Raw genomic sequence first — 12,659 nt, forward strand, 5'->3', positions numbered from 1 at the left:
GTCTTAATCCTCAGGAGGACTCCTCAGGCTCTCCACGATGAGTTCGGCTAGGGGTGATCCCTCCTCACCTCATTGCTCCAATCTTGCTCTCTATGGGCTGCATATGACTTATTATATATTTTTTTTAGCTTTTAGGATCTCTGCTTGAAATGTCTTCTTCCTCTTTTGCCTGGTCAATCTGTATTCCCATTTTAGGTCTTTGTCTGAATGTCTCTTCTCAGAGAAGCTTTCTCTTGCCCTCAGTCTAGACCAAGGTCACTTGTTATATACTCTCATAGAGCCTCTCCTCTGTAGGTGGCCTTTTTAGTGCAGCTCTACCAACATAGACATGTGTTTAGCTGTTTAATGATTGTCTCGTTCCTTCTAACATGTTTCATGAAGGCAGGGTTGATGGCTACCTTGTTCTTTCCTTTTTCTCCAACAGTTAACTCAATGACTGACATTGGGGCTTAAAAATATTTGTTGAGTGAATAAATAAGTGAAGTAATTAAGGTGGGTAACAGCAGTGCAGTGCAGAGCTTAAATCATGTGACCCTGGAGTTAGATTGGACTCAAACCCTTGAAATCCAGGGAGTTCTGCAAATTAGTTTCCCACTTGGACAATGTTAGAAACTTGTCAGTTCACATCAAGGCTGTCAGACTGGGACAATTCATCCTCAGTAACACACCCAAGGAGAATAATGAGAATCTGTCTATCAGCAGCAGCTCAGAGTAGCAGTTAAGCACACACATTACATCTGGGCTGAATCCCACAACTGTCTTCTTGGCCTCAATTCTTTTTGCACCAGTTTCCTCACTTGTAAACATCTAATTCAAAGCTGCTATAAACATAGGCTAAACTATGCAATGAACAGTGCCTGGCCCATAGTTAGTGTTTTTCATGTGTTTGCCATAATCATTATTACTCATTAATTTAGGTGTCTCAAGACACCTCTGTTTTGAGACCCAAATCTAGTTAGCAGAATCAGACATCTCCTCCAGGTGTCCCTACCATAGAGTAAACAGTAGATTAGAGAGTTTTCTTAGTCAAAGAGTCAGAGGAAAGGAAATAGAATATTTTCTGGGAAAATATTCCAGCAAGTTATGGGAGACTTGGTGGATGGCTCTTCTCTACTTTAGGAACAGTTATGTCTAAAAGTCTAGGGTGGTTCATTTAGAACTGCAACTCTGACTCTCCTTCCAAGGAATGTGAAACCTCATCATATTCTGAATCTTTGCTCCTCTTATTCTTGATTGCAGAAGGGACTTTGACAAATATGACATTTCTTCAGCCATTCAGGTTTGAACAAAACTGATGTGATTACTTTTCTTTAGATAAAACCTTAGCCTGAGACAAGTCTCATCACAATAATTTCAGTTCCTACTTTACCAAGTCTCTGTGCACATTTACGACAGGCCAATTCTCTTGTATTGGTGCACTTTGCAGGTAGAATTTTAACTTTCTTTCTGTATCATTCCTCTACATTTTTAGCGTACCCTCAAGCTTTCCAGGGAAACTGGAGCCTGGGACGAAAATAGTTGGGAGTGATAACTGGATTTTGATTCTGACTTCTATCCTAACTAATTTTGCAAACGTGGATATGACCTAGGTGCTCAGGTTTCCTCATTGGTAAAACATGGCAGAAAGAAACTTTTGGCGATTATACATCATGACCTCTGACATAAGCCAATACACTGTTAATATACACTTAGTGTAGAAAGTTGTATCGGGTATTTCATAAGTGAAAAAAAAAAGATACATACTTTTCTTTGTGCTGACTTTGGAATGTGGATTTATTACAAAAATGAAAGCTGAATTTATCAGCTGCAATGCTTTCCATTGTATTTAATCTAAGAGAGTGCGGTTCTCAGAATCAGGTAAGAACTGGATAGAATATGATCTTCAGGCCAACAGAGCCATCAAAGACGAGATCGCCGTGAGCGGGTTGGTCTATAGATTCTTGTCTCGTACATTTCTTCTGAGAATGAGTGCAAATGAGCAGTCAGACAGGTAGAGCCCATCCACTAGTCATAGACTCATCTTGACCCCACCAATTTGCCGTCGACTGGGCGCAGCCCTAATTGTGCGATTTCTTGACCTCTTTCAGCTTCAGCGTTCACATCTATAAAATGCCTTGCAGGGTTTACTCTAGGAATGAGGGGAAAGCAGGGCTTACATTGTGCAAACGCGTAACAGGCACACAGGAAAAAAAAAGAAAAAGCAAAATAAAGAGGATAGTATCATATCCAGTAAAAACATCTGTAGCTTGAATACATGTCCATTCTGGAGGGCGCGGGGGACAAAATGGGTCACGGCAAGTCAACATTTTCTCACCTGTTATCTCGGCAATACAGTGTCTGGCGCAGTGCTTGCAAATTCTAGGTCTGAACTAGAAAAGAGTTCTGCTCCAGTCCTGGGTCTGTCACCTATTAGCTGTATGATATTCATCAGTTTCTCAACCTCTGAGTGTGACTCCCCTAAAGCCAGGGTAGTAGGAATGGATAGCATTTCCTCACTGGGACCAGATGTTTTTCAGTTTCCCAGATGAGAAGCACAAGGCGGGACTGAAACCGAGCGTAAAGGCCCGGGGCTCATCCCCGCCCTAGCAGACAGGAAGAGGGTGGCGTGGGCGGACACAAGTCCGGCCAATCCCGCGGCGGGCGGGACTGGAGTTCCCGCCTCTGGACGGCGTGCGCGCGCACGGCGTACGCACGCACACAGTTCGCACGCTCTGCGGGAGCGCGCGCGCAGGCTCGGCCCTCGTCGCCGCCGCCATTTTAGGTCTTGGTTCGGGCCGCACGGTGTGGGCTGTTGGAGCGAGAGGGGTGGAGGTCCCCCAGAGTTAAGTAGCTGTCCTCGACTGTGCCGACGCAGCCGCCAGCTTCTCTCTTTTCTTCCTTCCTAACTGCCCTCTCGAAGAGTGCGAAGATGTCCAAGCGGCACCGGCTGGACCTAGGGGAGGATTACCCCTCCGGCAAGAAGCGTGCGGGGACCGATGGGTAAGCCAGGCCCGGGCGCGAGGCGGCGGCTCGGGCTTTGTTGGGATCCTGGCGGAGAGCGGGCCAGAGCCAGCCTGGCCGAGCGGACCCTAGAGGCCGAGTCTTTTGTTATCGTTGGGGCTTGGTTTAGCGGCGGCGGGTCGGGTAGGAGCAGCGCCGCCCGGCTCCGCAAGGGCGCCGGGATGAGTGTGGCAGGGCCGACGCCCGGCCCTGGCGGGAGGACGGGGAGGCCTGTCGTGGCCGCGAGGGCGCTTTCTCCAGGCGGAACCAGCAGCGAGTCACTTTGCACCGAGTCGGGCGGGAGGGAAGCGCGGACCTCGTGGCTTGGGTTCCCCGGCGAGGCCCGGAGGCGGGGGGCAGGGCGCGGGGTGTTCGCGGCAAGGGCACAAGGTGCTCGTGGGGCGGAGGGGCCTGGGCCGGGTCGGTCCGGGCGGGTGGGGGGCGGTGGGTGCTCGGGAAGAGAGGGAAGCGCGGGGATTCCCGTGAGGGCTGGATTGGGGTGGCGGGAGTTGTCGGGGGCAGGGCGAGCGGAGGGCCTGCTGGGAGGAAGGAAAACGTGGAGGACGCCTAGGGTGGGCTGGAAGGCTGGCGGGAGAGCGTGCCTCCGTCCGAGAGCAGTTGAGAGTGGATGGACGGATGGAGGCAAACTTCCGCTCCCTGCCCACTCTCCCGCCATCTCTTTTATTTCCTGCTTTGCTTAAAACAGTGGCTTTCAGCATCCCGGGGGTGGAGTTGAAAGACATACTTTTTTCCCGTAAGCTTTTAATTTAGTTTATCATTTCCTCTCCCTCCTTCGTAAGCAGCTTTTGACCCTTTAAAAAATGTTTTTAGTATTGGGGCAGAATATCGACCATGTGGAAGTTTAGAAATGCTTGCATAGATTCGTGGTTTTTCACATTTCTTTAGCCTTTCTATAAAGGTACAAAAGCATTTAGCAATTAACTTAAGCACGTGTCTAAAAATCATTTCTTGTCCAGTGTGTATTTTTACTCCTGGAATACAGAATAATTAAAGCAAAAAAAAAACAAAGAAAAAAGTCCGAATATTAAAATATTTCCCTTTTTTTAAAATCATTTTTGTGGACTTGTGATAAAGAATCACTGTCAAGCCATTCATAAAGCTTTCTGGGAAATTTTGTTTACCTCAAGTCCTTTGAGATTGATTTCTAGGCAGTCCGTTTAGTGTCAGCGTGGTGTGTGGGTCAGGGTAGAATGTACTTTTTGATGCCTTCCTTTCATTGAATTATGCCACATTTTAATTTTGTCGATTTTTAACTTACAGTACTAAACATTGTAGTAATACAATAACATCATAAAACAGCCTCTTGTGCTATCCCCCACCCCCAAAAAATACACAAAAAGCAAAAAAATGTTAGTGCCTTTGAGCCCTATGCCATATTAGAGCTGGAAAAAACTTTGAAAGAATACATATTGCTCCACTCTAGGGAACAGAAATGGCAGTCCGTGTTAAGGTGGTTTGTGCACGCTTACACAGCTTATAGCAGGATCTTGAACACATGCGTTTCATTTTCACTGTGAAGCATTCAGCCTGATACTGTAGTGAAGAGCCATCACAGCCTGTTTGAATGACATTTATAATTATTAGTAAAGCAGGGAAACACTTGGTTCTTGATTCCTGTGAAGCAGAAATTGCTTGACATTGGGCTAGTGTGCAGTTGACATCTCATAAGAGGTCAGATTGTAATAAAGTATATTGGGAGAGAATTCACTCATTGGTACTTTCCGGCGTGTGCACCATTTAAAATGTTTTTCTTGGAGTTGGTGGTTCCATGACATGTACATCCGGTTGTTTCCATTCTGTTGGAAGACATACCCTTGGTAAAAATTGACTTTTTGTATCTTTGGTGGTAACCTCTTGGTTCTTGTGGATGCTTTTGTTGTTTGCCTGTCAGTAAAGGAGGTCTCATAATGCCCAAGTTTAGAGAAATCCTGGAGGGCAAATTTTACACTGCTTTCTGTGCCCGTTAAGTGCCATTTTCCATGAAACTAGTTTTCCTTTATCACTGGGCTTGCAATATTAGTGCTGTTTTGATGTTTTGTTTTTGTTGTTGTTACTTTTGTTGACTGCCAAATGATTCTGTGGGCTTTGTTTTTTAAGGGTGATAGGTGTATTTGAGAGCATAAGCTGTGTTTTGTAAATGTGGGTGTCAAATATCACTGTTGTATTTCTCTTAATATGAACAAGGGAGAATAATTCAGTCAATGGGAGGTTTTACCCATATTCATGACCCTGAACTATATAAGGAATTATTTATTCCTGGCATATTTTAGTTTTGAATCAGGTGAAGTTGTAGGCGTCTTATACTCTGATCTCTTTCATTTTTCCATAAATTCAGAAAATCTTGAATATAAAATTACCAAAAAGACAACCTATTGTGAAGTGTGAAAGAAACTTTAGATAGGGACATTTTCATTTATCATTTTTTTAATATTCTTAATAAGAACTCTTCTTGTTAACTCAGAAAAGTAAAGCTAATGCATGATAATGATAACATAAGTACATGTTGTGTACCTGGTATTTCTAGATGTTTTATATTTATAAATACATTTTCGTTATAGTCCTATGTGGTACAGGAGTTAAGTAACTTGCCCAGTGGAACACAGGAAATGTCCATACTGAGAAGTATATCTGAAATCTTTATCTCCATCTTTGAGGACATTTTGTGATGAATTGTTTTTAAGGTCTTTCTATAAGTGTTGTTGTAGGCATGGATGTTTTTCACTCAAGTCTTACTAGCTATAGATCAGTTACCCTTTTCATTGGTTGGATAGTATGCTAATTGTAAAGGTGCATCACAGCTTAATTAACCCATATTCTGTTTGTTGGTGTTAGGCAGTTTCCCAGTTGTCATTTTGAGGATGAAAGTATGATGAACATCCTTAAGTATACATATTTGCACACCTACGTGCTTAGGAGTTTCTGGGAGTAAGATTGTCTGGGGTTGGGGGGAAGTATCATTTAGAATATTCTGAGTATGATGACCAGTTTACATCCTCATCTGTAGTATTTTAATGCTTGTTGTCACTTCATGCAGAGTTTTTACAAGGTATTCTAATTTTAAAAAAATCTTCAATGATAACCAGTGTATATTGGGCATTTCCAATGTGCTAACCAACACTTAAAGTACATTACATATATGTTAACTTTTCAATACCACAAGGGCATGAATAGGTACAATTTATAGATGAGGAAGGAATCACTGATCACACAGCTAGATTGAACTGAGAAACAGTATAGAACTGCCTGACAGGTGTCCCTGCTGTGTCTTAAGTGTCCCTGTGTGACTTAAGTGGTTATAGCACTGTTTTGGTTTTTTTTTAAAGCATATACCTTAGTTAGTAAATATTGAAGAACAAAAGTTTTATTATAAAAAGTGCCTGTTTAAAAAAGAAAATACCCAACTCAGGAGGTAGAGATCAGGAGGATTCAGTTTGAGGGCCAGCTTGAGCAAAACTTTCAGGAGATCTCATCTTAATCAGTGCTTGGCAAGGTGGCACATTGTTGTCATTTTGCCAACTATGCTGAGGTGCACAAATAGGACACAGTCCAGGCCAGCCTAGGCCTAAAGCGAGACCCTATCTCAAAAATAAGACAAAGCAAAAAGGGTTGGGGGGGGGGCATGTGGCTCAAGCACAATGCTCTGAGTTCAATCCCCATACAGCAAAACAAAAACAACAAAACCCATGCATATGTCGTACAAGTCCACTTGTGAAGTAGAGGGTTTTAGTCCCCTTAACAGACTTGTAATTTTTTTTCTCCCTCTTTCATTGAAAGTAGACAGTATGAACCATAAGGCAGTATTTTTAGGTGATTGAAATAGTTTTCTACATCCTCCCAGTTTCTTTTCTTAGTCTGATACTATTTTATTAATACTTCTCACCTTGCAGATTAAAAAATTGAGGCTGATGCCATGCCTGTGGTTTTGCAGCTGCAGTTCCGGTGCCTTTTTTTTTTTTTTTTTAAACTTTTATGCCACAACAACAGTCTGTTTCTTGGTCAACAGCTAAATCTTTTCATCTTCGGAATATATACTTTGTTTCCTGTAGTTTTTTTGATAATGAAGCTGCAGATAAAGTGAGTTCTTGAAAACGTCTTTTGTTGGTAATAGGCATTACTTTAACAAAGCAGAGTATTACATAGTATATGAAACTTTGCCTATCCTCCTTTTTGGCCCAAATTTTGTAGCTCTGGAAGGGTTAGGTCTGTATCTTAAGTGCCTGGTACTGTACTGGAGAAGTTCATTAAAAACTTTTTGGTTTCTCCTTTCCCTTATGATGAAGTGATCACTAGAAACATGAATCCTTTCATTTTTAGACCAGTTCTTTAAGGATTCTCTAGCTCTGTGAACCATGCTTTAGTCTAGTCTTTGAATCATGTGACTACAGTGCTTCTCACATTGCTGGACATAGTTCTATGTATCATTCTGTAAATTATTCCCAGTTACATTTTGGGGCAATAAATGCTTATTTAAGTAATGTTCCCCCACAATCAGATGCAGAAAGAGGAAAACAGATGGTGATAGTACATTTCAAAAATAGGCTAAGACTCAAGTTGTGAATTGTGAAACTTCATTTTATGTTTATTAAAAAGTTATCCTTTGGCTCTTTGGCTTTGACTTTTGTTTTTAAGTAAGATGAGAGGCTTCATTCAGTTCTAGCTTATGTGCCCTGTAATTTGATGTCATTGAACATTGGGATGGAAGAAGGGAAAATCACCTACATAAAATAAGGTTTTTCTCTCCTGTAAGCAATTTTGTATGGAATAGAATTGCATATTTTAAGGACAAGATCAGAATAATGGACTAGTTTGCCATTTCTGTGATTGAACCATTCTAACTAAGTGCTAGGTTTATCGTTTCCAGCCGTATTTTGCCCAATGGAATTACTGTTGCTCAATTGATATATACCATCATGGAGAATGAATGCTCTTTCCTGCTCTGCTGCTGATAACTTAGGTCACAGGAAATTTGTACTACTACCATGGGTTAGGAGTAAGGAACCAAGGACGCAGTTAGGGGATGGTTGACATGTGGACTCATTTTAATCTGGGTCTTAAACACCTTGTGGCAAGTTAGTCCACTATAGGAGTTGGTCTAATGTAAACTAAGTTAGTAGAATGAGCAAGCATACATTTTATTTTGACTACCAGGCCCTCAGAGGCCACTTTCAGATGAACTCCAAAGCCATGCTATTTGTCAGGTTTCCTATGGTAAATTATTTTAAAATTACTGTAATCTCTAGTAACTAGAGGTAGATAGCAGAATTGACTACTTAAAATTGACCTAAGTTTTATAAGGTGGCTATCTTCATAATATTTTTAGAACAACTTAGTGTTCAGTGAAGCTCATTTTTAATTTGGTTATATTTTATTTTGTGGTTCACTAAAGTACGTTAAATTTGCAATGTACTTTCATTGTTTTGATCTTAAGGCTATGATGCAAGAGTAAACAGTGAAAACAAAAGAATAAAAGTGTTTTTCTTAAAAAGCAATATATACTTGTGATACTGTGTATAACATTGAACTTTGCTCTTTTCACATAGCATTACAACATAAAACACCATGAAAATACCTTTTCACATAAACTTGAAGGAGAATCTGGAGAAGATTGTCATGGCATCATCAGTTTGGACTTCTTTTCTTTGCCCGTTGTTGACCTCTTTTGTCAAAGTAGGGTGGGCTTTTACTTGCAGGAGACTCAGTTCTTGTGTAACTGCACTTTATATTAATGGCTGTAAGTCAGGGAAAGATGTTTATGGTGGATTATGAGAAATCCTTTATCATTATTTATGATAGTTTGGTAATCCACTGAGATTTAGACTCTTTGTGACTAATGCTGCTGTAAAACATTGTTTTTAGAAAACTAAAAATCTGAATTCTCATTTTTTTTATTTCTAGGAAAGATCGGGATCGTGACCGGGATCGTGAAGATCGGTCTAAAGATCGAGACCGGGAACGTGATAGAGGAGATAGAGAGCGGGAGAGGGAGAAGGAAAAGGAAAAGGAATTGCGGGCTTCAACTAATGCTATGCTTATCAGTGCTGGATTGCCACCTTTAAAAGCTTCCCATTCAGCTCACTCAACCCACTCAGCTCATTCAACACATTCTACACATTCTGCTCATTCAACACACACTGGACACGCAGGACACACATCACTTCCACAGTGCATTAATCCATTCACCAATTTACCACATACTCCTCGATACTATGATATTCTTAAAAAACGACTTCAGCTCCCTGTTTGGGAATACAAGGATAGGTTTACAGATATTTTAGTTAGACATCAGTCATTTGTACTGGTTGGTGAAACTGGGTCTGGTAAAACAACACAGGTGAGTTACTGTATAGTTTGTTGTTACACATTTTACTGATTTTAGCTTACCAAATGTTGCTTAATTGATTAGATGTTATTTCCATTGTCTGTCTTATAGAACACCTTGAAGAATAAATAGCTTCTTTGATGATTAGCACTTTGTAGTGATTTTTCAGAGCGGGGGGTCTAGTGGGAAGGGGAGTCGAATCTTCAAGTCTGTTCACGAAAATAGCAGAGCTATTTTCTCCGGTCTTGTCACCTTAAGTATGGCAGTGATAATCTCCAACCCACTTTGACTCTGGGACTATACAGAGTTGTGGGTAAAACCTTAATGTTCTAGTGCCTGAGTGGAGAGAGCTTAGAGAGTGCTATTGGAATGGTTTTGGTTTTTGTTATTTGTTTGCTTATTATCTTTTGAACTAGGTGAACATTATCTATTCTTTGAAAAAGTGGAAATGCTAAAAGACACATAGTAAAGTCTCTACCCATGACTTCCACCAGTCTGGTCTCTCCCCTACTTCCCCTCATCGTTAAGAATTAAACACTGCTAAAGGTGTCTCATTAATAAGATACCTAGAATATGTATCAGACATGGATGAGGCATTTTTTTCTAGGTCCCTCTTGACAAATATTTAAGGCTGTTGTAATGCTTTTGTGGGCAAGTGAGTGGAAATTGTTGGAGCATTATCGCTTATAATTTTAATACATGCAGCCAAATAGCCTTCCATAAGGAGCATATCAACTACCCTTCCCTAAGCATGATAAGAGCATGTGTGGGGAGTTGTTAGATTGCACTGCTGAACCTGATTTTAACGTGATAGGTGAAAAATGGTATTTGTGTAATTTAAAATTTTCAGTTTCTGGTTGAGCGAAGTTAACCATCCTTTCATATGCTTGAAACCTGAACTACTGATAAAAAAAATTGTTGTTGTTGTTTACAAAAGTCCATGGCCATTATAGAAAGTTGGAAAAGTCAGGAAAGCATTGAAATTAATTTAATAATTGCCCATTTTAGTTTGCAGAAATATGTTGTATTTCCTACTATCCTGTTTTCCAGGTTTATATACCTATAGTACGTGTTTATAACTGAGCATAGTGTGTAGACAACTACATTTTTTTGTTTTGCTTTTTGAGGTAGGATCTCACTATGTAGCTCAGGTGGTCCTTGCATTTGAGATCCACCTGCTTCAGCTTTGCAAAGTGCTGACAGGCATATGTTACCATACCTGGCTTAAATTTATAAGAAATTAAATTTATAAATTTATAAATTTGTAATTAAATTTATAGAAAGCTTTTTTTTTTAAAGGCTTGAGCCTTTTACTTGCCTATTGATGTCATAGTATTTAAAATAATTACTTCAAATGCTTTACCAGTTTGCATAATATTAACATCACTTGTTTAATTAGCACTTGGGTAAAGCCAGGCATTGGGTATTTTTTTCAATGTGTACTTTTCATGTATTATCTCATTTGAAGTTTTACCTTCAGTGAAAGTAATCTGTGCATTTTACAGATGAGCAAAATGAGACGAGTGTATTAGCAGTTAGTATGGAAGAAAGTCTAATTGACTCAACAAAAGGCTTGTTATTATTTGGATTAACATCTGGCTTTTGGGAGGTATTTGAGATGTGAATACTTAATATTATAGAGAATTTGGGGGATTTGAAGGGAAACTAAACAGTTTGGAAAGCGAATTTCCTCCAGTCTTTTCTTGGCATACTCTTACTAAAAACTTTGATACCATTAAGAGTTAACCATGGTTTTTTACCTCTGAGAAAATGAAATCACCCAAATAAAACCTAAAGTAATGTCTTTGGTAGCGCCACAGTGAAAACATTTTTATTGCTATTTATTATTTAGCAATAAATAATAAATAATAGGAGAAACTGAAACTAGTTTAGTCAAAGGAACAACATGAACAACTTTATAGGAGGGAAGCATTGGATACCCTGGCTAGAGAATAGGATTGATGGGACAGGTAAGGCTGGAGGTATAGGTTGGGTCTTGATATAAATCAGGAAGTCATGAGAGCTATTTAATTTGAGGGGAGTAGCAGAATTTTGCAGAAATTTCCATTCTACTGAGATGCTTATTACAGACCATACAGGAGGTCGTAACAAAAATTTTGACTTCTAAAGGGCAGTGGGAATGAAGAAAAAAATGGATTGGAGTCAGGTTAAGTATTGAGTATGGCACATAGAAGTAAAGGTTTTAGGGGGGATGTTTGTCGTTTTTTGTTTGTTTGTTTTGGGGGCACTGGGGTTTAAACTCAGGGCCCCATACTTGCAAGGTAGGTGCTCTACTGATTGAGTCACTCCACCAGCCCTGGAAATAAAGTGTTTGAAGGAAAGTGAAAAATGCCTTTAAGTTGTTGAATTTGAGATAGTAATAAAATAATTCTTCAGATGGAAATGACCATCAGATCGGGATAGTTGCTAGATGTAACATTGACATTCTTGTATAGTATGTAATATTAGAAATTAAGAGAATATAAAAGATCATTCAGGATAAGGTATAAAACAGGGAGACTAGAGGGGTATGGATCAGTTTTAGGAAGATTGGCCTCAAGAGGAGGAAGGGAAAAAGCAGAAAGGAGGAGGAGTAAAGCTGATGCCAGGCTTGATGGAGCCAGTTAGCCTGGATATTTCAGTACCTGCTTACCTTCATAATGCTATTTTCCTTAGAAATGTAGATAGATGAATTAACTGAGGGTTTCTCCAAATACCGTTTGCGAACCTTTTAAATTTCTGAAACTTCTCCAAGGGTCCAAAAGTTTTCTTTGTATACTTCATACAAATGCACATAAACTCAGGTAAGAGAATTCAGCTCCCTTCTTTTGAGGCAGACATTAAGTGATTTGTTTTAAAAAATGCACTCTACTAGTTCAACTTTTTTTAATTTGGAAAATGTATTTTTCATAGAAAATGTTATGTAAACATAGGATATCTTTTATTAGTTATTAACTACTTTAGTAAATTTTCAGTTTTAATTTCCACGTTATGGACTTAAATGTTACTGGTTCTTTGGTGCCCTGGTTATTTTAAGTGTATCATGCTGGGCACTGGTGGCTCATGCTTGTAATTCTAGCTGACGGGGAAAACAGATCTGGAAGATCTCAGGTTCGGGGCCACAGAGACCCTCACCTAAACCAGTAGCTGGGCATAAAGTAGAAGAATCTCAGTCCAGTCCAGCTGGGGCAAAAAGTGAGGCTGTATCTCCAAAATAATCAGAGTAAAGGGGGACCAAAGACATGGATCAAGTGGTAGAGTGCCTGCCCAGCAAGTGCAAGACCCTGAGTTCAAACCCTGGTACTGCCCAAAGAGTGTCAAGAAGTTATAAAAGTCTGAG

The 12,659-nt window shown here is 40.2% G+C and overlaps 1 protein-coding gene across 1 annotated transcript in view; it reads left to right on the plus strand.

Moving 5' to 3' along the window:
• The first annotated feature begins 2,761 nt into the window (after positions 1–2,761).
• Positions 2,762–12,659, plus strand: part of Dhx15 (DEAH-box helicase 15) — a 47,544-nt gene continuing 37,646 nt past the window's right edge. The window contains exons 1-2 of the mRNA XM_020181997.2: positions 2,762–2,979; positions 8,896–9,331. Of these exons, the coding sequence (XP_020037586.1) occupies positions 2,909–2,979; positions 8,896–9,331 (507 nt within the window). The 5' untranslated portion in view covers positions 2,762–2,908. The remainder of the gene's footprint in view (positions 2,980–8,895; positions 9,332–12,659) is intronic.

Source organism: Castor canadensis, chromosome 9, assembly GCF_047511655.1.
Source record: "Castor canadensis chromosome 9, mCasCan1.hap1v2, whole genome shotgun sequence".
NCBI lineage: Eukaryota > Metazoa > Chordata > Mammalia > Rodentia > Castoridae > Castor > Castor canadensis.